Source organism: Colobus angolensis, unplaced genomic scaffold (assembly GCF_000951035.1).
Source record: "Colobus angolensis palliatus isolate OR3802 unplaced genomic scaffold, Cang.pa_1.0 Scaffold181, whole genome shotgun sequence".
Taxonomy (NCBI): Eukaryota; Metazoa; Chordata; class Mammalia; order Primates; family Cercopithecidae; genus Colobus; species Colobus angolensis.
In genome coordinates this window covers 3,208,021-3,232,315 of record NW_012114944.1, presented here as the reverse complement: position 1 = coordinate 3,232,315, position 24,295 = coordinate 3,208,021, and the positions used below count along the sequence as shown (strand labels likewise).

General features: G+C 39.0%; 1 protein-coding gene across 1 annotated transcript in view; it reads right to left on the bottom strand.

Moving 5' to 3' along the window:
• Positions 1 to 679: 679 nt before the first annotated feature.
• NCBP1 (nuclear cap binding protein subunit 1, 80kDa) overlaps positions 680 to 24,295 on the bottom strand; it is a 42,019-nt gene continuing 18,403 nt past the window's right edge. The window contains exons 11-23 of the mRNA XM_011939470.1: positions 22,058 to 22,168; positions 21,022 to 21,086; positions 20,209 to 20,271; positions 19,888 to 19,962; positions 16,954 to 17,057; positions 14,303 to 14,425; positions 13,192 to 13,294; positions 12,294 to 12,387; positions 10,897 to 11,000; positions 7,796 to 7,910; positions 5,406 to 5,534; positions 4,681 to 4,794; positions 680 to 3,300 (exon numbers count right to left, since the gene is read on the bottom strand). Of these exons, the coding sequence (XP_011794860.1) occupies positions 3,187 to 3,300; positions 4,681 to 4,794; positions 5,406 to 5,534; positions 7,796 to 7,910; positions 10,897 to 11,000; positions 12,294 to 12,387; positions 13,192 to 13,294; positions 14,303 to 14,425; positions 16,954 to 17,057; positions 19,888 to 19,962; positions 20,209 to 20,271; positions 21,022 to 21,086; positions 22,058 to 22,168 (1,314 nt within the window). The 3' untranslated portion in view covers positions 680 to 3,186. The remainder of the gene's footprint in view (positions 3,301 to 4,680; positions 4,795 to 5,405; positions 5,535 to 7,795; positions 7,911 to 10,896; positions 11,001 to 12,293; positions 12,388 to 13,191; positions 13,295 to 14,302; positions 14,426 to 16,953; positions 17,058 to 19,887; positions 19,963 to 20,208; positions 20,272 to 21,021; positions 21,087 to 22,057; positions 22,169 to 24,295) is intronic.

The window sequence follows — 24,295 nt, the reverse complement described above, 5'->3', positions numbered from 1 at the left end:
AAACATTCGTTTTTTCCTCTAGTGGAGATGCTTGGAGAAAGGCTAAGTCAAAAAAAGTCATGTCCAAATAATTGAGACTACACAGAAATGTTTATGTATTTTTCAAGTTTGATTTTTTTAAACACCTTCACACTCGATTAATATGTGCTATGCTAAATATTACAGCTCAGTAAAAACTGATTCTGAATGGGCAGCAAGATGTGTCGGGAAAAAAAGCTTTCAGCTTGATGACAACAGACTAACTAGGGGTTCAGGTTGTTGCAAGAGCATTGCATTGTGGGGGGGGGGGAGGAGCTCTTGGACCAAGTGGATCTAGGTTCAGATTCCACTTACTAGCTGTGGACCCTGGGTAAATTTTTCCAAAAGCCTGTTTTTAATCTGTTAAGAGGGCATAACCATCTCTCAAAGGATTGTTTGAAGTAGTTAATAGGGTGAACCTATAGCACCTGGCACATAATAACCACTAGTTAAAGAGCATGTATTATCAAGGCCACTATATTACAGAAAATAGATCTGTGTGGTTAAGGCATGCTTCTATTCATCCTTTACACCCTTATCAGTTTAAGACAATCCTGGTATCCAGGCATCACTAACAGCTAAATCTGCTCTACACAGGTTGGCAAGGCCCCTTCCTCATCTTTCATTTTCAAGTGTAATTATAAATTAGGAAAACAGTATGTTTACTTTGACAAAAGCATGTTAAATTGCACCAACACAATTTAACAGAGTATTTATTGCAAGGTATGATGTACAGTGACATGCCATCTTTTGTCTGTATGAACTTCATTAGTGGGGACAGCAACTGTTGAATGTTTGCTCTTACACACCTTTATTTCTTCAAAACTCAATTCCTAGTTCAGTTTTTCCATACACTTAAGCTGCTAGACTGGGACAGAGCAGGATCACATCAGCGAACAGCTGTTAAAAGCAACCATTATACATGAAGACAGGACCAAGAGAAATTAAAACCTACAAATTTCTCTAGAATGTGGACCAAACATAACTAGCCACACTTTTCAGTACATTGTGAAAAGATTACAAAGCAGTTTCAAGTCAAAGTTACCAATCCCTTAAAGGTTATCCTTTGGTTTTTTGACATAGGAGTCATTTTAAACTACAGTTGACCTTTGAACAACATGGGGTTAGCAATGCCGACACCCCGCACAAAAATTTGCATATAACTTTTGACTCCCCCAAAATTTAACCACCAATAGCCCACTGCTGACTGGAGACTTAGCAATAACAGTTTATTAACTCATTTTGTATGTTATATGCTATATTCTTTTTCCTTTTTTGAGACAGAGTCTTGCTCTGTCGCCCAGGCTGGAGTGCAGTGGCACGATCTTGGCTCACTGCAACTTCCACCTCCCAGGTTCAAGCGATTCTCCTGTCTCAGCCTCCCGAGTAGCTGGGACTACAGACACATGCCACCACGCCTGGCTAATTTTTTTGTATTTTTTAGTAGAGACAGGGTTTCACTGTGTTAGCCAGGATGGTCTGGATCTCCTGAACTTGTAATCCGCCAGCCTCAGCCTCCCAGAGTGCTGGGATTACAAGCATCAGCCACTGCGCCCAGCCCATATGCTATATTCTTATGAAAATACAGAAAAAATAAAATCGTAAGAAAGAATATATTTACTATTTAATAAGTAGAAGTGGATCACCATAAAGGTCTTCATCCTCATCATCTTCACGTCAAGCAGGCTGAGGAAGACAAGGGGCTGGTCTTGCCATCTCAAGGGTGGAAGAAAACCCATGTGTGAGGGGAACCACACAGTTCAAACCCATGTTGTTCAGGGGTCAATTGTAATTATATATAATTACATAGTTTGTGCTGTGCTTAAGCAATGGGAAGGAGAAACAGTATAAATGAGAATATTTAGCCAAGAACCTGGTTTTAGTCCTCTACTAACCCACCACGCAACCTGGATTTTTCTGAATATTTTGTATTTTGTCTTAAATAGTATGGTATTTAAAAATCCTAGGAATTCCCATCTATTAAGTGGACCACATTCTGTAGCCACTCAAATGTATGGTAAACCAAAGTGAAAATATATCAAAATATGCAAAACGCTTAATGCATCAACTTGGGATGTAATAAGAAAAAATTATACCTATTTTGTACAAATGCACAACACTACTACCAGTAGTTGTAGGATTACTGGTAATTTTTTTCTAAGGTTTAATGAAAAAAGTCTAAAAATCCTCTAAATTTGGAATGTCAGACAATTCCTCATACTTGCGTATTATTTTTCAGACAGCTGTCATTTCAGCATCAACACCATACAGGAAACAAGCTCAGGACTTCGTAGTTTTTTGGATCAGGATCCATATAAACAAAATCTAAACTCACATCTAATTCAGGGTATGGTTTCAGTCAACCTGACCACTTCTACATCCACTTTAGTATTCTGTAACTCACTACAAGACCCTGGACAAATAACCCAGAGGCTAGAGGAAGTGAGTAGATGCTCTAAGATAATGGTGACCAAACCTGGAATCACCTGGGGAAACTTTAAGGATTACTGAGGATGTCTGCGTTCCACCCTCAAAATAACTTGAAAGATTCCCAGGTGATTTACATTAAGACAAATTTGAGAACTACTCTTCCAACTAGTAACACTTTTATTACTAACAAGTCGTGTCTTAAGATACTACTTAAAAATACTTTGAAGAGAAAATTTCAAATGGAGAACACCTTCAGTAAGAAACAACCAGTTTTAGAGTAGAGTGAGATGATAAATCATGAAATGCCAAAGTTTAAAAACCATACTTTTAGTTTTATTTCAGCCATGTTAAGTTATCCCCGAGCTGTGAAAAGTTATGCTACTGGGTAGCTGGGTAAACCCATCAGTTCTATATACTATGTAAGGCTGACCTCTAGTGTTTCACATACCTGAAACCAATTATTTTGTGCCTTAAGGAGAAAAAAATACCAAACTGATCACAGAGAAGTTGTATCTGTCACATATATAATACATCATGGTCATCGTCACATTACTGCCATTAGGAAGTATTTACTTCTCAGGGCAATTAAAAGTAATGCCATGTTATCCACTGTCCTCTTCCCCCTTTGTTTCCTTTAAGAAGTGAAAAGATACTACAAGAAAGCAAGCATTCAAACCATCAAAAAATAAGACAAATTATTTTAAGATATTAAAAAAAAACTTGACGAAAAAACTACCCTTAGGCCTGCAGGGCACAGAACTGCTGGAACACGGCCAAGATATGAGGGTCTAATTCAGCAGTGAAGAGGAGGTTCTCCAGGGTCACCATGTACTGCTGGATTATCTGGTGATGCTAGGGACACAGAAAAGGGGGGTAGTTAGGTCAGGAAAAAGCATATAAATAATCTTGTTGAACATCTCCTTCAGCAGCCCACCCATGCTGCAGAATGATGAAAAAAGGGAAAAATAAAGTGCTGATAGGAATAATGGACCCCTAAAAGTCCCTAACATTTAAAAAAAAAAAGGGGGGGGGGAATGAAAAAAATGAATGCTTAATAGCTTTTTAAAAAATCTAGTTCTTACCAACTTCATGTAAATAGAATTCATGATTCAGGGCAGTGGCAGCAATGCCTGCTTGCTGCTAGTACTATTACACACTAGGCTCAGCTGGCTCACTCCCCAGTCAGGGCATAATACATTAAGACTTTTCAAAAAGCAGCCAGACAAGGACTGACCGGAAGATAAAGAGTCAGAAAATGAAATACTCTTTTTCTATGTGTTCCTCTATAAGCCTTGAAAACACTCCGAGATTCCTGTAGGACTAGAGACTGTTAAAGCTTTTAAAACTGGCAGTAACTAAAATCAGAGGGAATTCCTATTTGGAGGCTCAAATAATTGAACTTACAGTGACTTCTACATTAATCATTCTTCTAGAATGAACAAATGAAGATTTAGGGGAGTAGTGTCTGAAGACACAATGAATTAGCTCCACTCTCCTATATACCTTTAACTTAAATCTAGGTGAGAATAGGTGCTGGCATTTTGCTTTTGCAGAGAGACCCTTGGGAGCTTACCTTGATTCTGTGTAGTTTACCACCTGAACCTTGGATTTTTAGGGACTTATAAATCCAATTACTGTCCTCTTGATATTTTTGTCCTCTACATTTCATATTACAGCTAGGATCCCCAGCACAGAAAATGGTAATTAGGAGACTGGGCACCATGACTCATGCCTGTAATCCCAGCAGCACTTTGGGAGGTGGAGGCAGATCGCCTGAGGTCAGGAGTTTGAGACTAGCCTGGCCAACATGGTGAAACCCTGTCCCTACTAAAAATACAAAAATTAGCCGGGAGTGGTGACGGACGCCTGTAATCCCAGCAATGTAGGAGGCTGAGGCAGGAGAATCGCTTAAACCTAGGAGGTGGAGGTTGCCGTGAGCTGAGATCGTGTCACTGCACTCCAGCCTGGGCAACAGAGTGAGACGCCATCTCAAAAAAAACAGGTGGGGCGGGGGTGTGTGGGGGGGTTGCGATTAGGAATCTAAGTGGTATAGAATCAGTTTAAGCCTAAATATTCTGATGAGCAATGGTAGCAGCAAATGGACATGAGCTGAAGGGTCTAACAGGTACTATATAGCCTCCTAACAAATTTGACAAGGATTTTTTTTTTAATGAAAAATCTTTGTGGCTGAGAATAGTATTGTTTATTATCTAATCAAAGTTCCCCACATACCTGTAGGAAGATCTGCTGTAGCCTCTCTATACAGTTCTTATACCACGGTGTTAATACACTGGTCCCATCAGTTTCGCATCGTACTAAGTGCTCAGTCAAGATCATGATAAACCGCTGGAAAGGGAGAAGTTAAAGTAGTACTAGAGATAGAATCTTATACTTCAGAAAAAAATTCATGACAAAGAAACCCCAAAGTATTGCTTGTTCTACCCTGTCTTTGTGGTGTGTGTGCCTAACTTTCATTATTCATTAAGTCAACCTAGAAAGACAGACTGGTAATAACATGAGTTGGTACATCCTTCCTGGCAATACATAAAGACCTTTAATGATCTTAAATTACTTATCCTAGTAATATTACTTCCTGGCATCTATTCTAATGAAATAATCAGAAATGTTAACAGGAATCTGTATTAAAATGTTCATGGAAGGAAAATGATCAGCAATGAGGAATAATTAAACGAGACATATATAACAAAAGCAACCCATAATTTTTTTTTCAAGCATGGAGAAATGCTCATGCAAGAACACTAAGTAAACAGCAGAGAAACTCAAACATACATGGTTGCCTCTGAGTAGTGAACTTTTATTTCCTTCCTAAATTTTTTTATTTTTAATCTCTTCTATAAATGTGATTTCCTTTTACAATGAAAAATAACATTTTTTAAAACTAAAACTAAAGAAACGTATTATTTCCTTTTATGTATACATGTCCCAAGCCAAGATACCTGAAATATGACGAGGAAAAGATTCTTTTGTTCACTCTGAGCAGATTCCACTTTTTCCTGAAGTCTTTCTATTTGTTCCTCAAGAACCCCATCTTTCCTGTCACTGCTTCTGTCGTCATCATCACTTCGCTACAGAAGGCAAAGGAACAAAAGGAAAATACCATTTAGATTCTAGTGTGTTAAATCTCCTCCAGGGGAAGCATTTTATTGTGTCTGGCCAAATGTTAAGACTTATATTCTACAGTGAAAGTAGCCCCCACTCTGCCACCCACACACATATACCTCAAAGTCCTGTTGTGGTTCAGAGACACTGTCTTCTCACTCAGAAATACCATGGGTTCTTATCTAGGCCAGGGAAATTTAGTGGCACTTGTCTTGGTAACAACATGGGGGACTTGGCTACAATTTATCACTATTTGACCATTTGAGCAGTAACAACAGGGAGATGGCTTGCTAATCATTAATCTCCTCATGGGCCATATAGAAAAACTGAGCAAATCCTACCGGCCAAGCCTGCTCATTCTTGTTATAATTTAGAAATGGCTACAGCCGACATACAATAATTCAAAGTGGGCCATTTAAGACTTTCTGCTGGCAATGATGGGCTCAATACACTCCCGTAAAGCTTTAATAATTCCCCCCCTCCAGCTCACTCTGAAGAGTTTATAGAATTTTGATTTTTTTTTTTAAAGGAAAAGAAAAGGCATGGTTTATTTCCATTTTACAGAGAAAGGAACAGGCTGAGAGGTTAGATGACTTTCCCAGCATCACCCAGCCAGAAAGTGGCAGAGCCAGAATGTGGCTCTAGGTGTTACATACCAAGGTACTTTCAGCAAGAAGTGGCATCACTGACTCTAGAAAGCCTGGTAATTCTTTGAGGTAATACTTAACTGCTAGGGCCCCAGCTACTGATCTCCTCTCCGCTTTAAGCAAAATCATCAGAACCCTGCTCTCGGATTTCACAGAATCTTGCTTTTCTCTCTATAAACACAGCCCATTTATGAGGTCTGCTTTATGTTCTAGACACGTGGGTACATGACTGTCCTTTCCTAACACCACTCAAAGGTAAGGTTCTAGAGCACTACTACCTAATAGACCTTTCTTCAATGGGGCCAATGTTATATAAATATGTGCGGCCTGTTAGGACGGCAACCACACGTTACTACTGAGCACCTGAAATATGGTTGTGTGACCAAAGAACTGAATTTTAAATTGTATTTAATTTTTTTTTTTTTTTTGAGACGGAGTCCTGCTATCACCCAAGCTGGAGTGCAGTGGCCGGATCTCAGCTCACCGCAAGCTCCGCCTCCGAGGTTCACGCCATTCTCCTGCCTCAGCCTCCCGAGTAGCTGGGACTACAGGCGCCCGCCACGTCGCCCGGCTAGTTTTTTGTATTTTTTAGTAGAGACGGGGTTTCACCGTGTTAGCCAGGATGGTCTCAATCTCCTGACCTCGTGATCCGCCCGTCTCGGCCTCCCAAAGTGCTGGGATTACAGGCTTGAGCCACCGCGCCCGGCCAATTGTATTTAATTTTAACTAAACTAAAATAGTCACATGCAGCTAGTAGCTAGTGTGTTGGACAGCACATTTCTAGAAACAGTGTGGCATGACAGAAAGTCTCTGGAGTCTGATAGACTTGTGTCAGAACCTAGCTCTGGTCATGTACCAGCTATGCAACCTACTAGCTATGCTACTTAACTTCTCTGTGTCTCACTTTATAACATCTACAAAATGAGATGACACCATTTACCTTACAGATTTTAGGTCTGTGTTTATATCCATATATGTATACATATATGTCTACATGGAGACTTGTACTCAAACTTGCTAAAGGTTCCTGTAGGGCACTAAACTCAACTTTTTTTTTTTTTCCCCACCTTCTACTATGATAAATACGCGTAACACTGGAAAATACTTTCATAAGGAAGAGTATCATGTTAAGTCACTCACTGCTTCCCTCCAAAATGGCTACACTACTAAATTAATACTATGAGAAGTATTATGTTAACTTGGGAATGACTGCCCCATTCCTCCTCACAGTATGGGGAAAGTGTAAGTATCTACAGTCTTCTCCTCTTCCCCCAGAGACTCCTATAGAAATACAAGTGTCCTCTTCCCTTCTGCTACTTCCCTTGTGCAAACATGAGGCTGACCCAGAGATGGTGAACTATGGAAAGTGAAGTTTGTGGCTTCCTGAACTGGTTCATCATGCAGTGTAACAGCACACAACACACTACCTGCTCCTTCCTCCTCTTCTGCTTCTGCAAACAGCTCTGCGTTAATTTGGGCTCAGAAAAAAATGAAATACCATCAAGATAATGAACTCTGAATCCTCTCCACAGTTTCTGGTATATTTTCTTTAACTAATTACAAGTTTACACAAAACTTACCCGTTTGTGTTGCCTAGCAAGTTTCTCTTTAGCTTCTTCCAGCTCTTTCTGGATCTTCAGGACATGTTTGTTCATCTTACGAATTGTAGAGTGCAAGATTTCCCAAACGAACAATCTTAAAGAAATATGGCATTTGGTTATTGTATGTCAAGCTATGGTTATAGAAAATAAAACCTTTCAACCTTTATAATCTATTCATTCTTAACAGCTGATACAGCCTTCTGTCCTCTGGGCTGAATTAGTCATATTTCTCCAGCAATACTTATGAATTGGTCTTTTATTGTAAATTGTGCAAATATCTATCTTCACACCCATTAGATTCAGGTGAGTCCCCTGAGGGCAGTACTGTGTAGTCATTTTTCTTATTTCCATCCCTTACTAGAGGTACATACTCACTGAATTGAAATGGCAAACTATGATGGACACTAACATTAAAAATGGAAATACATTTTTCCTCTCCTAAATGTAAACACTATGTGTAGAAATTTTCTCAAAATGGGGACCTAACCTGAGACTGATTGCACATGCTTTACACTATTTACACTTTAGCACACACTCAGGCAATTATTCTCTTGGAACCTTTAAAAAACTCATTAGTTCAGGACATTTGGGTCTTACCAGAAGCTCTAAACTTCTCTGAACCAAAGTTCTATTTTTTACAATATTTCCAGGGATAGAAGATGTACATATGAAAAATAAATAACACAAATTTGAAAGTACAACACAAGCAAATACTTTCTACATAAGAAATTGAGAATTCAAAAAATAATAAAGGAATGGAAGTTTTATTCCAGGAGCACCATGAGAAGGCCTTACGGCCTCAGCGCTCTGAAGACCAGCACTGACACCTGCTAGAACCTCTGCCTTAGTGCCAGTAACTTGATGTTTTTTGGGTTCCTTGTGTCTAAGTCCATGTCTGGGATTCTTTCTACTATCTCTGTTCTGTTAGGATCGAAACCTTAACTGTCTTTGCTACTTGCTGTCTAAGATACAACATGTATTCATTAATAAGTATCTGATAAATGAATTTATGTTTTCTGTCATTAGCCTAGAGATTGGTTTTATTTTCTTGAACACTAAACAGATTATTGAGTTGTAGCTACTGATGCCGTAATTGTTGTAACGCTGGTAACTTATCTGCCCTCTTATATTATACATTGTTTTCTCTTCACTGGTCCCCCACTGTCATGTTAAACTAACTGATTAAAATATAATCTATTGCTTTAAAAAAAAAAAAAAAACTCATTAGTTGATAACAGGTATCAACTGATAGGCTCTAAGAATGAGATAATTATATGTCAGCTTTCTTACTAGCAAATACATACTAAGATCACTTTGTAGGTGCTTTAAAATGTTGGTTGCATAAGTGTTTCTTTTCTTTTCTTTTTTTAAAGTAACTTCTTAGCTACTTTTGTGTCTATAAACTAGGTCTCCTAACCCAGCACAGAATAGTACAGTTGGCTCTTAAACAATACAGGTCCGAACTGTGCAGGTCCATTTACACATGGGTTTTCTTCTACCTGAGACAACAAGACCAACGCCTTCTCTTCCTTAGCCTACTCAATGTGAAGATAATGAAGAGGAAGACCTTTATGATGACCCACTCTCACTTCATGAATAATGTTTCCTCTCTTATGATTTATTGTAAGAATACAGGATATTAACACATACAACACAAATATGTGTTAATCGACTACGTTATCACTAAGGCTTCTGGTCAACAGGCTACTAGTTAAATTTTCCATGCAGTTAAAAGTTCCATGCAGATTTTTGACTGTGTGGGGGTGGGGTAGGTGGGGGGAAGTCGGTGTCTCTAACCCCTGATGTTGTTCAAGGGTCAACTGTACTTCCTTCTACAAATTTTGACCCAAGTAATAGTTTAAGTGGAAGATAATAAAACAATCTGTTCATAAAACTCCAAGTCTAGCACGTTAGGAAATAGGACAAAAGAGCAGAGCACTTTAACTCTGGAGGGGGTGGACTGTAGTCAGGGAAACGTTTGCAGAGTTACAAATATTTGAGCTAGGTGTTAAAGAACAGACGAAGCTGCTGAGCACTACACCGATTCCAGAATGCCTGGTTTAAATGCTGGCTCTGTGCTTAGTTGTGTGACTTTGGGCAGGCTAAAGCACTCTGTGACACTTCCCTATTCTGTAAAATGTGACAATAGTGGAACCCCCTCTATGGTGATGCGGTAAGGATAAAATGAACTGAAAATGTAAATCACTCAGGACAATGGTTAAAACATACTCGGGTGGTTAGTTTTCTGGAGTTTACAAATCTGAAAATGTCCTTCTGTTGTCTTTATTTATGAAGGCCAACCTGGCTGGTATGACAACCTTAGATCACAGCTTATCACCCTAACGATTCAGTATATTTCAGATCAGTGTCCTCTGGCAATAACAGATACAGTGGAAAAGTTAAAGGCTGTGATGGATTTTTATGTTTTTACAAGTAATTTGCTTTAGTTTCCTGCTTTGTGTCAACTCCTGCTGTCCTGGTCCTATCAACTGTAAAGTCTGTGAACTTCACAAATAAGAACCAAACAGCAAAAACTCTTTCCTTTAGGGGGAATGAGTGCAGAATGAGTCTTCTGCATTAAACCTAAGATTATGACTGTGGTGACAACCCCTTTTCCCCCATCCCTCAGGTGTCTTGGTAATCACCAAGCTTTCCCAGATCCCTCCATGATTTAATCTACTTTGACTTTGGTTTCTCCTACTTCCTGGTGTGCATTCCAGGTGCCATCCCCGCTGAAGCTGGAACCCTTCCTGATTTCCATCTAGACCAGCTGAGACTCTGCACATAGCTGGCTCTTGCTAGTGTTCTCTCCCAACAGTCTGGATCCTTCAACAGGATTTCTACTTCACTAGCTTAGTCTTGATTCAACTTGAGAGAATCCCTGCTAAGAGATGCTGCAACCTGACAGGCTGTGTATGTTTCCACTGTCTAGGAATTTTTGCCATGTCCAATCCTACCAGATTGGACCATAGTATATTAATATCAACCTGGTTTGGACCAGAATTGGAAGCTTATGTATAAGAGACCACACATATATCAATTCTTAGAGAACACAAGTTTCATAAAATAATTCATATTACCTGGTAAAGTCACGAGACAGTTCTGAAGAGAAGATCCAATTTGCTACTGCAGCACAATCAACTATTTGTGTACGAATCATCTTATCCACTAGTACAGCAATCATCTACAGAGAAGAATTATTCAAGTAAATCACACACACACAAATACACGTATATGTGCCACGACACTGCTGCCATAAAAGTAAAATAGGAGGGCTATAAAATTTAGTTTTGATGGTTGTAGAACTGATTGATCAATTTGACCATTAGGTCTTTTTTTTTGGAGACAGAGTCTCGTTCTGTCACCCAGGCTGGAGTGGAGTGGCACGATCTCGGCTCACTGCAACCTCCACCTCCTAGGTTCAAGCAATTCTCCTGCCTCAACCTCCTGAGTAGCTGAGATTACAGGTGTGCACCACCATGCCTGGCTAATTTTTGTAATTTTAGTATAGACAGGGTTTCACTCTGTGGCCTAGGCTGGTCTCAAACACCTGGCTTCAAGTGATCCACTCACCTCAGCCTCCCAAAGCACTAGGATTGTCGGTAAGAGCCACCGCGCCTAGCCTGATCATTAGGTCTTAAGATTTATTCTCCTCTTTGCTTTGCTCTAGCACTACAAGAAACAGGTTGACTAAACAAAAACTCTGAATAGTAACAGTTAAAATTTGAAAAAACTGGCCAGGCACGGTGGCTCACACCTGTAATCCAGCACTTTGGGAGGCTGAGGTGGGTAGATCACCTGAGGTCAGGAATTCAAGACCAGCCTGGCCAACATGGTGAAACCCCATCTCTACTAAAAATACAAAAATTAGCCAGATGTGGTGGTGGACGCCTGTAATCCCAGCTACTTGGGAGGCTGAGGCAGGGCAATCACTTGAACCCGGGAGGCAGAGGTTGCAGTGAGCCAAGATCGCGCCACTGCACTCCAGCCTGGGTGACAGAGTGAGACTCTGTCTCCAAAAAAAAAAAAATTTAAATTTCAGATACTAATACCTATTCAAAAAAATACATAATTTCGATGAACCCCAGAAGTTAAATGTAAAACAATGTTTTATCATTAAAAACTCAACTGTTTTATGAAATTTATTTAAATGTTTCTTTATAATACACAATATATATCAAGGTTTGAGAAATCTGGAGCTTGTATTTAGAAATTGGATAGACTAGATAAACCTCTTGCTGAACATTTAAAATATGTTGAGATATTATAGTCCAAAACCAAATCATAATAATGCTTGCTCTTTCAAGAATGAATCAAACATCATTACTCCCATAGCACTGAAAGAATTAGATCTAAAAACCATTATCTTAGGCAGAGTCAAATTTCATGTTTTACAAACAAGACAATAGCAATTGACGGCCTTATTTTTATACCCATATAATCAGAGCTTCAACATGTCTAATTAAATAATTTTTACCTGTGGATGGTTCCTCCACACCTCAAACATAACTCTTAGCACATGTAACTTCCCTTCATCACTTTCAGCTAGGGTTTTGAAGACTTCATGAAACCTTTTGATAATGGTGGGAAAAAAATATATATACTTATTCGTTAAACATTTTAGTGTTTTCAAAGCCTTTTCAATGTTACTCAATTTATAATGCAATACACAAATGCAAAATAACTGTAAGTATTAACCATTAAGGATGCAAAAAGTGTGATTAGAGATTCATAGTTTTTAAGGAAGCTGTCACAAAATCTCAAGACATTTACAATATACTACCGTTAGCCCAAGGCTACAGTTTACAAGAATAGGTAAGGACTAAGGAACTGTCTTCAAACATGGTGGAATATTTAAACTGCATCTTCTGTGGGAACCCTGCAAGTAACATAAAGCCTTGGAGGCAGAGATGGGGTGAGATGTTCAGTTTCTCTGCTTAGTTGGAGGAAAATCTATGTGCTCTTTCTTCCTTTGGACCCTGTCTAACAAGTTAAAAATATCTGTCTTTAGATGTCAACCTTTGGGTGGCTCCCAACAATGTAGGTGATTCTAATTTCTTCTTACATTGTTTTGCAAAGATACTTAGCATGGGAACTTCCAACTGCATATGACTGTCCTAAAAATCTAGGTTTTTCACTGCTTTAAATGACTATATAAAAAAAAGCGCTTACCATGTACATATGCCAACTGTACAAAGAGACTGATGGAAGCCTTAGGATATGGATTTTAGCTACCACAAACCCAAACCCACTGTATCCAATTATACATTATTAAGATCTTCATATTCAACAATCTTAGGTAAAAATTACTATACTACTGGTGTTCATGAAGCAAAGTTCCAAACCCTCAAGAGAGGCTCTGTACTCATACATACTTTGCAAGAGCACTGAAGGAGTGGCTGAATGATTTGGCTGCCAGGTGTAGCAGAGTCTGTACAAAGACTTCTATTTTCAATGGGTTAAAACTGAATCCTTCATCTGAAAAATATTTTATAGTAAAATAGAAAAATGTAAGTACAGCAATTCCTTGGTGCCTTACCTCAAATGCTAAATAGATGGTATGCTCACATCTATATACAGACATTTGTGTAATGTTTTTTAGTTCTAATAAACAATAAAAGACCGTCACTGATTTCAAACACTGCAAATATGAAACATGTAATTTTAATTCTTAGTTTTATGTGATTGTCTTAATTCTATCATCCATTCCTTGAAAAAAAAAAAAAATCCCCAAGGGTTTCCTTATTCATAGTCTCTATTATATTAATACCAAAAAAAAACCCCAAAAAACAAAAAAACCCAGCAAACCCTTAACACAAGCTTATGTCTTAAGATGTCTGACAATGTCTAAATTTAATGCCATCATTTTGGCTTATGCTTTCTAAACTCATTTTCTCTAATATCATAACACAAGTTTCTTAGAGATATCCAAACAAAATCCCAGTAATAAATATCCAAAGGCCACTAATATCTTATTTTGATGAAGTAGTTTTTCTATGTGCATATCCATTTATTGATTCAGGCAACTGTATAAATTATTTTGTCAATTTTCCTACTCTTGCCCAGAAAAACCCCTAGGATTCTAGTTGGAATTACATGGTATATAACTGAGTAAATGTTAAGCATTATTATTCTAATAGCTTGACTTGGAGAAAATGTCGAACTTTATAACACACCAAGTCTTTCTATTCAGGAACCTATGGGGTTAAAAATCCTTGCAGGGGTTAAAAATCCTTGCGTGGTAACATATTTCACTTTGTATTTACGATGAAGTTTATATTCTTAAGGAAGGTATTATCACAGAAATGTTAGGATCTCTTTTTATATAAGGGGAAAACACCTGGGATGCTAAGAACAACCAACAGTCTGAACAGGTCAAACAGATACAGATATATTGCTTTAAGCGCATCATGTTGCCAGAATTATGTTTATGCTTTAACTTGGCCTATACATAGTTCCACTCAAGAAATACTGAATTCCACTTACCGTCATCATCATCCTGGTTAGGATTTGGTACATCTTTCAGAATGCTGAAGATTTCATCATTGGTTGCCTTACTTTTAAAGGCAACTGCTAAACAGAGGGCAACAGAATGTCCAGGAAGAGAATCTAAACACATAATTGGGGGTAAGGGGAATGACAGATCAGGTTTCAAGACTATTCTAACGAATAGTTAAATAACTGAGAAAAAAATTTTTTAAATTCTTCCTTTCAAAATAGGATGCTCTTTATCCCAAGGTCAGTATTTAATCTGTATAAAAGTACCACACGTGGAAGCTTTTTCTAATAGGTTAATGGTTTTTCACCTAAAAAGGGACAATTCTCATTTCAACAATTCCTTAAGGACACTTAGCTAAGTAAAATTTTGAGTACAAGGTGATCATCCTCAAGATGAATGGTAAGGAGAAGAGTGGACACAGTTAAACTGTCTTTTAATGCCCTCAACTCTCCCGGGCTCAAAAGCCCAGAACCAACGTACTTCTCTTTCATTTTGCCAACACCCATTTCCTCTTTCTTTCCTTGGGACCATGGAAACGAAGTCTGAGCCTCAATAAGGTAATGGCTGCCAAGTTTAGAGAGGTTTTTGTTTTTGTACTTTTCTTTTTTGCTGAGTCCACAAGCTTGAATCTGTGTAAGTCAGATGCTCATGTGCTAGGACTCCTTGTATTTACTATTGGTATCAGTTAAGTCTTTATTATAAAAATTTGTGCTAGTATACACTGTAAGGCATCACCAGAGCAACAAGAAATCTGCTTTTAATGTAAGGTAGACAAAGAGGTAACAAAAAAGGAAATCCTGTCATAGAGTAGGAGTTACTGGAATGAATGAAGTAAATTACAACAGTCACGTGAAGGATGGTCATATTACACCTGCTGTGAGCTTTTTCTCTAAAAGAAGGCGAAGAAAAACAGAATCCCCTGTCACCAGTCTACATTCCAGCTGGGGAACCAAGATACTCACATTAGACACAGTCAGGGAGCAATAGAAAACTGGCTTGCTAAAGGTTAAAAAGTATTTACAGCTATTGAGCTTTCTCCTTCTAGCTTGGGCTAGAATCTAGAAGGAGAAAAGGAAGTGGAGCTAGAAAGGGCTTTCCAGACTGGGGTAATAGCAAAGCCAAGAACAAAGAGTATGGAAAAAATAAAAAAGGACATGGACCTGGCAGCAGTAGAGGCCCATGTGGGGAGAAGTGAAAAATAACAAAGTAGGAACAATGGTTATGAAGGCCTTGAATGTTAGGCTGAGTTATTCCTATGGGGAAAAAAGAAAGCTTAATCTTCAACAAAAGTCTGAGCTTTCTGACAGCAAAGACTGCACTTTATCATTCTTGGAACGAGTACAAGACAAAACTCAAAACCTGGCACTTCTAAGTGCTGCATGAACCTTTGATCTGCCAAAAAGCACAGTGGCTAAGAGCACAGCCACTCAGCAGTGCACCTACGCCTGAATTTTGGCTCTACCACTCAGAAGCAATCTCATTCTAGTTTGACCTCTTGGAAGCCATTTCCTCATTGTGTTTTTGATAATCATATCTATTTTCAGAGTTGACATCATGAAATAGCAAATGTACCAGGACCAACACAGTTTATTTCAAGGGAAACAGGTACAGTCAGAGACAGAGGTGGAGAAACAGGCGTACAGTATGAAAAGCAAGGAACAGCAGCAAGTTGTGAGATGCGAAGAACCTCTACACAACATGAAATGGAAGGATCATGGAGGGGCTGTGTTAAGTGTAATCTGCAAAAGATAAGTTGGAAAAAACTCCACACCTAACTCTACCAGTGATCAACAATGTATAATACTCTACCTACATTAAGTGTAAATACTGTGCAAAGAGCAAAATGGCACATCAAATTACACTCCCTGATTTATGGTGCAATTTCAGAAATTATGTGACCAAAAGGTAAGAAAATCATAATTAAGAATTTACTTTTAAAGGCATACTGCCACAGAACATGGACATCTATGTTCTCAATACCACACCTGAACAAGATAATTAATTCAAGTAATCTCCATCACCATGACAAAAACACATTTTCAGTTTAGTAAGTTTTTTTTTTTTTTTTTTTTTTGAGACGGAGTCTTGCTCTGTCGCCCGGGCTGGAGTGCAGTGGCCGGATCTCAGCTCACTGCAAGCTCCGCCTCCTGGGTTTACGCCATTCTCCTGCCTCAGCCTCCCGAGTAGCTGGGACTACAGGCGCCCGCCACCTCGTCCGGCTAGATTTTTTTTTGTATTTTTTTTTTTAGTAGAGACAGGGTTTCACAGTGTGAACCAGGGTGGTCTCGATCTCCTGACCTCGTGATCCGCCCGTCTCGGCCTCCCAAAGTGCTGGGATTACAGGTTTGAGCCACCGCGCCCGGCCAAGTAAGTTCTAACTATAAATTCATCTTGCTATACTTAACACATTCAAAAGAGAAAGAAAAGATAAGCCAGTAGTAATTAATTTTATCACAACCAAATCCTCAAAATGATGACAGGGCAAATAAAACAGTGGCTAATGCTAGACTACCCTTCGAATACAGGAAATATAAACCCCAAGAAAAGAAAAAGTTCAATTTCTCCACTTTAAACAACTAATTTAAATATATTTGAACTGGTACCTTTTAAAGACAGAGGGATTTGTTTCATTACTTACTGCTACTTTCATCTCCATACTTGTAAATGCAGGTTGGGTTTGCAGGACACAGAGCTGAGAAGGTAGGAGGAACAATATCTAATATACGCTGATGGTAAGACAACCTACAATACAAATAACAGCCTCAGAAAATATCTTTTATCAGTACCATTCTTCAGTAACACCCAACTTACCCGGAAAGTCACAATCTCCAACAACTTGAACTCAGCTGACAACCAAGAGTGAAAGGAAAAAAAATCCTTTGAGTTTTTATCTAAGGCAGCATGCCAAATCTCAGGCATACTGCGGAACTTACTGGCTTGCAACTGAGGTATAGGTGAGTGAGCTCATGAGCCTGGTGGCCAAGGATGTGGGGTGATGATGGGGTGTGGTGAAGATGACAGTCCGTACACTTTGGAGACTGGCTACATTGTATCAAATAAATAAATATTGAGGATAATGGGAGCCAAGTTTCTTACTGCCTGAGAAGGTATTTACAAACCATGGTAGAGAAGAAGTGTAGAAATAAGGTACTGAGTTGGAAACTGAAGCATATATACACACAGGTGGACATAAAAATAGTTATGGATGGATGGATGTGTGCCCACCAAGAGGCTTAGAATCAATGACACCCCAATGGCAATGAGCACATCAAGTGCCCAGATCTTGGCTCCTAAATACCGTATTCCATTAGTCCTTTACTAATTAGTCCTTTACTAATGGAATATGGTATTTAGGAGAAATATGCAAGATGATTCTGAACATGTTGTTCTAGAAAATAAGGAAATGCTCAATGAATGGCGGGGGACATTAAAAACAAAGACAAAAAAAAATATATAGAGCTTACCAGGACTCCTCATGTACATATCAGGGACAATTTGGGCATCAAAATAAATGATCCTCATAGTTTATAACCCATCGAATGAAATATAAATTAATTAGTCCCTACTGATATATAAATAAAGGAATAAATAAATGGGGGAGAAAGGACAGCTCTTACAGAAGGCCCATTAATAAATGTAGAAAAAATAATGGAATGAGAAAATCATCACTTGGCAACCATCTTACTGGTAGCTGCTAAAAGCAGGATGGAGATCTGATGAAGAACAGAGTCAGAGTAAAACTTCAGAATATCTCCCACAAAATACCGATCAATTCTACTAAAGAGAAAAATGGTAAGCTTAAGGTAGAGAAAGCTGGCAGATATTGACATGACCAGGTAGATCAAGATTAACATCACCAGGGGTGGGAATCACGTGCCTCTAGATGTGACACACCAAGAGCATTAACAATTTAAGCATTAACAATTTCAATTTGCTCATAAGAAATATCAGAGCAATCCAAGTAAGGTCTAGACTCTTTCAAACTGGTAAAAACACAAAGACAGAAAAATAATAAGCGTTCAAGACTGAAGGAATCTGAGAGAATGACAACTCAACACTATACATATACCTGGATAAGATTCCAGACCAGGCCGGGCGCAGTGGCTCACACCTGTAATCCCAGCACTTTGGGAGGCTCAGGTGGGTGGATCACGAGGTCAGGAGATTGAGACCACCCTGGCTAACACGGTGAAACTCCATCTCCACTAAAACTACAAAAAATTAACCAGGCATGGTGGCGGGCGCCTTTAGTCCCAGCTACTTGGGAGGCTAAGGCAGGAGAATGGCGTGAACCTGGGAGGCGGAGCTTGCAGTGAGCAGAGATCACGCCACTGCACTCCAGCCTGGGTGACAGAGTGAGACTCTGTCTCCAAAAAAAAAAAACAAAACATTACAGACTAGACAGGAAATACAGACGTTGGGATGGCTGGCAAAATTTCAGCAGCACCTGTGAATTATGTGGTAGGATTGTACCAGAGCTATCCTGATCTAGAAGGCTGTATGCTTGCTAGGTAGGAGAGTGGTTTTGTTTTGGGAAGATATGTAATGGAACATTAAAGGATAATGGGCTGTTACATCAGCTGGGTATGCAGCTGATTCTCAAAGGAAAACCAATGTAACGGGTCTCTAGAGAGAGAGGAAAAGGGAATGAGCATGAGAGCAAACATGATAAAATGTTAATAGCTGCGGAATCTAGGTGAACAGGATACAGAATTCTTGGTACTGTTGTGCCAACTTTTTTTTTTTTTTTTGAGACGGAGTCTCGCTCTGTCGCCCAGGCTGGAGTGCAGTGGCCAGATCTCAGCTCACTGCAAGCTCCGCCTCCCGGGTTTACGCCATTCTCCTGCCTCAGCCTCCCGAGTAGCTGGGACTACAGACGCCCGCCACCTCGCCTGGCTAGTTTTTTGTATTTTTTAGTAGAGACGGGGTTTCACCGTGTTAGCCAGGATGGTCTTGATCTCCTGACCTCGTGATCCGCCTGTCTCGGCCTCCCAAAGTGCTGGGATTACAGGCTTGAGCCACCGCGCCCAGCCTTGTGCCAACTTTTCTATAAATCTGAATTCATTTCATACATAACATCTTTTTTTTTTATTTTTTTGAGGTAAGAGTATTGCTCTGTCGGCCAGGCTGCAGTGCAAAGGCGCAATCTTGGCTCAAGCAACTTTCCCGCCTCAGCCTCCCAAGTAGCTGGGATTACAGGTATGTGCCACCACGCCTAATTTTTATATTTTTAGTAGAGACGGGGTTTCCTCATGTTGGCCATGCTGGTCTGAACTGACATCATGTGATCCACCCGCCTTGGCCTCCCAAAGTGCTGGATTACAGGGGTGAGCCACTGCACCCAGCCTGTAACATCTTTAAAAGAACTTACCGGCTTAAATTCACATGGAATCTGTATGGCATGGTTGCCTAATTTTTTTAGCCTAAATCTTGATTAAAAATGGGATAGAAGATGAGTAAGTAGATTTTGAATCCAATATTCTGAACACATATCACAAGTGCAGAGAAGAGAAAGAAATCCTCCCAAAGAAGTTAAAAGACCTAAACAAAGGAGAAAACACAAAAAACTTACCTCATACATTTTTCTAGAACTTCTCTTACAAACTTTGGTTTGGGACTTTCAGGATCTTGACTAAGACAATCTGACCTGAAGAGGAAATGTAGTTTTATCAATTCTTATGTATCATCTGCACTTACACTCATTTGTACTATAATTATCTGTGAACTTATAACAACTTACAAGTTTTAAGTTATAATTGCACTTGTAACTATTTATACTTAACTACAAATAGTTTCCAAGAAATTAAATATTTCAGTCACTTTTATGTTACAGTTTTAAAAATTAGCAGTTTTTTGACTACAGAAAAGTAGGATAAAACACACCATCACTTACCAATCTTCCCAGCTCCAACGGAACTGGAAGTTACTTAGATGATGAGAAAACCAATTGATAAACCTATGTAGAGAAGGGGTGGTGGGGAGAGAAAAAGGAAGAATGGCTGGGATTTAGAACAGAAACTTATATAAGCCTTCAAACAAATAAAACCCGATTTTACAGAGTTAATGAAAAGCACATTCCCCTACATGCAGCTGTATCTTCTGCCAACTCTCTTTATCCTTTTTAGGTCAATGACAGATACAATTCTAGTATCTGTTTTGTGTGGGCACCTAACATGTTTATTATTTAATTCTCACAACTTCCAAGGTACATATTATTTTCCTCATATAAACGATGATGAAACTAAAGAAAAAAAAAAGATGAAATTGTAGGCCAGGTACACTGGCTCATGCCTGTAATCCCAGCTACCCAGGATGGAGGCTAAGGCAGGCGGATTGCTTGAGCCCACAAGTTCAGGGTTATAATGAGTTATGCTCATCCCACGGCACTCCAGCCTAGGTGACAGAGCAAGACCCTATCTCAAATAAAAAAAAGACATTGCAGATAGAACATTTTATAGATGGCAGAGCCAAAGTATAGTCTTTGATACTTGACTAGAGAATGAAATTAAAGAAAACCATAGCATGGACATCAAAAAACAATGTTACATTAAACAAGTATGAGTCTGGTTATTGTACAAAGGTTATTTTGGGAGGCAAGAAAAAAACTAAACATGGAAATTCTTAAAAATGTCTTTATCAAATTCCTTTATGAAGTACAGGAAGTAAAAGCTGCTAACTCAGCTCAGCAGTAAAGCAATTACTGTACCTGTCTACACAGGTGGTGTTCATTGTGTCCAAACGCATGTATAGCATTTCAGTTGCCTGTGCAAGCTGTGAATTTAGGATAAGGAAAACTATTCTCCACTTTTATCCCAAATAAGTTGTAATAGACAAGAATAGAAATAAAACATTTCAAGTCTTTATAATGATTAATAATGTTGAACATCTTCTAATACAATCGATCTTGTTTTTGATTTTTTTTTTACAGCTTTGAAATATCAGTGATGTATAATTAATCTGACCTCTACACACTTGTGAAATCAAGAGAATATTTTCATCGCCTCCCAGATTTCCCCATGCTCCTCCGTATGCACAGGCATACACTGTTTCATTGTGCTTAGCAGAAATTGCATTTTTTTTTTTTTAAACAAATAAGGTTTGTGGCAACCCTGCAACGAGCAAGTCTACTGGCACCATTTTTCAAATGGCATATGCTTGCTTCACGTCTGTGTCACATACTGGTAATTCTTACAATAAAGCAAGTTTTTCCATTATTATTAATTGCTGCAATCCCATAATAAAACTTTAAAAAATAAAAAGCTGCTTTCAATGCATGAGCAAAGACAGTGGTTTTTTGAGATGGAATCCACTCCTTGGAACATTGCTGAATGATAACAAAGGATTTAGAATATCATAGAAACCTAGCTAATAAATCAGTGGCAGGATTTGAGAAGATTAATTCCAACTCTGAAAGAAGTTCTACTGTGGGTAAAATGCTGTATCAAACAGCAAGCATCACATGCTTCAGAGAAATCTTTTGTGAGAGGAAAAGTCAATCTAGGCAACAAATTTCATTGTTGTCTATTTTTGAACTTCTTGACCCAAACAGTGAAGCGTGTATCTACATATTTATAGGTACATATTTACAGACATAAAAATACATACATGTAATACACACACATACAACACACTTCAAAAGCCACATTTTTTACCTACAAAAGTTAAATCCAAAAGCAGAAATATTTAATAATCTTCTAAGACCCGGCCAAAGAGATTAAGTTTAAAAACAAAGGAAAGGATACAACTTGGGGTAGAGAGCCAGGTTGAAGTTTGCACAGTTCAATAAGGAGTGTTGTGTACATCACATCAATGTGAGGGGGTGCTGGAAGTTGAAACAGCTCTGCAAAGATCACCTATGAAAGAATCATGAGTCATAATTCAATCCAACTGCTATCTTTGCACTTCTATTAGAAAGACCTTAACATTCTAAATCTGAGCTCTAACTTCATGGCATTCATAATGAAAATGGAATTACTTTTTAATATTTAAAATTATGCTCTTTCAAACACAAAAATCTGAAACTGAAAACTGTAAGGAAAATTTCTTCTCTATAATTCAATCAAATAAAAACATACCACACTAATGCTTATTTGATCTACATTCCTCCCAGAAAACTAAGCAATTAAATTCCAACTTTGAAAGCATCACAGTTGAGTCAGGATGTACAGCTTTTTTCTTGTTTACTGTCCCCAGAATCTAAAAGGATTTTTTGGTTTTTTTGAGATGGAGTCTTGCTCTGTTGCCTAGGCTGGAGTGCAGTGACACGACCTCAGCTCAGTGCAACCTCCGCCTTCTGGGTTACTATAAGTAACAAGAACTCTTAGGCTGGGCGCAGTGGCTCATGCCTGTAATCCCAGCACTTTGGGAGGCTGAGGCAGGCAGATTACTTGAGGTCAGGAGTTCGAGACCAGCCTGGCCAACACGGTGAAACCCTGTCTCTACAAAAAATACAAAAATTAGCCGGGTGCGGTGGTGGGCACCTATAGTCCCAGCAACTTGAGAGGCTGAGGCAGGAAAATTGCTTGAATCCAGTAAACAAGAAAATCAAGTCATTCCACACTGTTACTTGAAATAGATGCCCAGATCTTTCTGGCAGTCCAAGACTTCTTTGCCATGCCTCTTATTCAGAAACTTCCTTCCCACTCTCTCTGTATAACTGGTGGACCACCTGCCTAGAATTCTAAAGCCCTAGTCTGCATCCTTTACTCTTACCCATCTCTCACACTTCTACACTTAGGTCTGATGAATTCCTATACATTATGCAGATTTAAAAATGACATTTTGCATTTCAGACATGTCACTGAGCCAAGTTCACAGCATTAAGTACACTTAAGTTTTGTAAAGATAGGAAACACAGTACTTTTTTAAAAAAAAGCACAAAAGTGCAACATTAATAAAATGTGTATCTTAACACATCCTATCAGGCCCATCCAGCTCAGTCGGTAGACGATAAGACTCTTAATACATCCTATCTATGCTGTCTCTTTCATGAACACTATTTATTTATTTTCAGACGGAGTCTCACTCTATCACCCAGGCTGGAGTGCAGAGGCACAATTTCGGCTCACTGCAGCCTTGACCTAGGCTCAAGTGATCCTCCCACCTCAACCTCCCAAGTAGCTGGGACTACAGGTGCATGCCACCATAGCTAGCTCTCGTTCTTTTTTCTGTCTTTTTAGTGGAGACAGGATTTTGCCATGTTGCCCAGGATGGTCTCGAACTCCTGAGCTCAAGCTATCAGCCTGCCTTAGCCCCCCAAATTGCTGGAAATATAGGTATGAGCCACTAAGCCTGGTCCATGAATACTTTAACATAAAGAAATAATGCAGTGGGATGGGCACAGTGGCTCACGCCTGTAATCCCAGCACCTTGGGAGCCCAACGCGGGCAGATCACAAGGTCAGGAGTTCAAGACCAGCCTGGCCAATATGGTGAAACCCTGTCTCTACTAAAAATACAAAAATTAGCCGGGCGTGGTGGTGTGCGCCTGTAGTCCCAGCTACTGGGGAGGCTGAGGCAGAAGAATCGCTTGAACCCAGGCAGCAGAGGCTGCAGTGAGCCAAGATCACACCACTGCACTCCAGCCTGGGCAACAGAGCAAGATCCCGTCTCAAAAAAAAAAAAATGCAGTTAACAGTTTGACTCACATGTCAAATGAACACTTTTTTTTGATATACATCTCTATAATGTATTCAACTGTATACTAACATCAACCTTTTGTATGAGTTAATATGAAGTCAAAAGTATTGCTACTCTATTTCTAAACTGCTTGGCTCTTTAGATTTCTAAGTATAAATGATGATTCATCTATACTTGGTGTTACAGGAAATAATACACTAACCAAGTTTATGCTAGTACTGAGAGGCCAGATAAACACAACTAAAGATATATTATTTATCTAAAATGGTGTTTTAAAGTATTGAAGCCACTTATACGTCTGTTAAGTGGATAATGTATTAACAGAGCTAGAGGTAACTTACA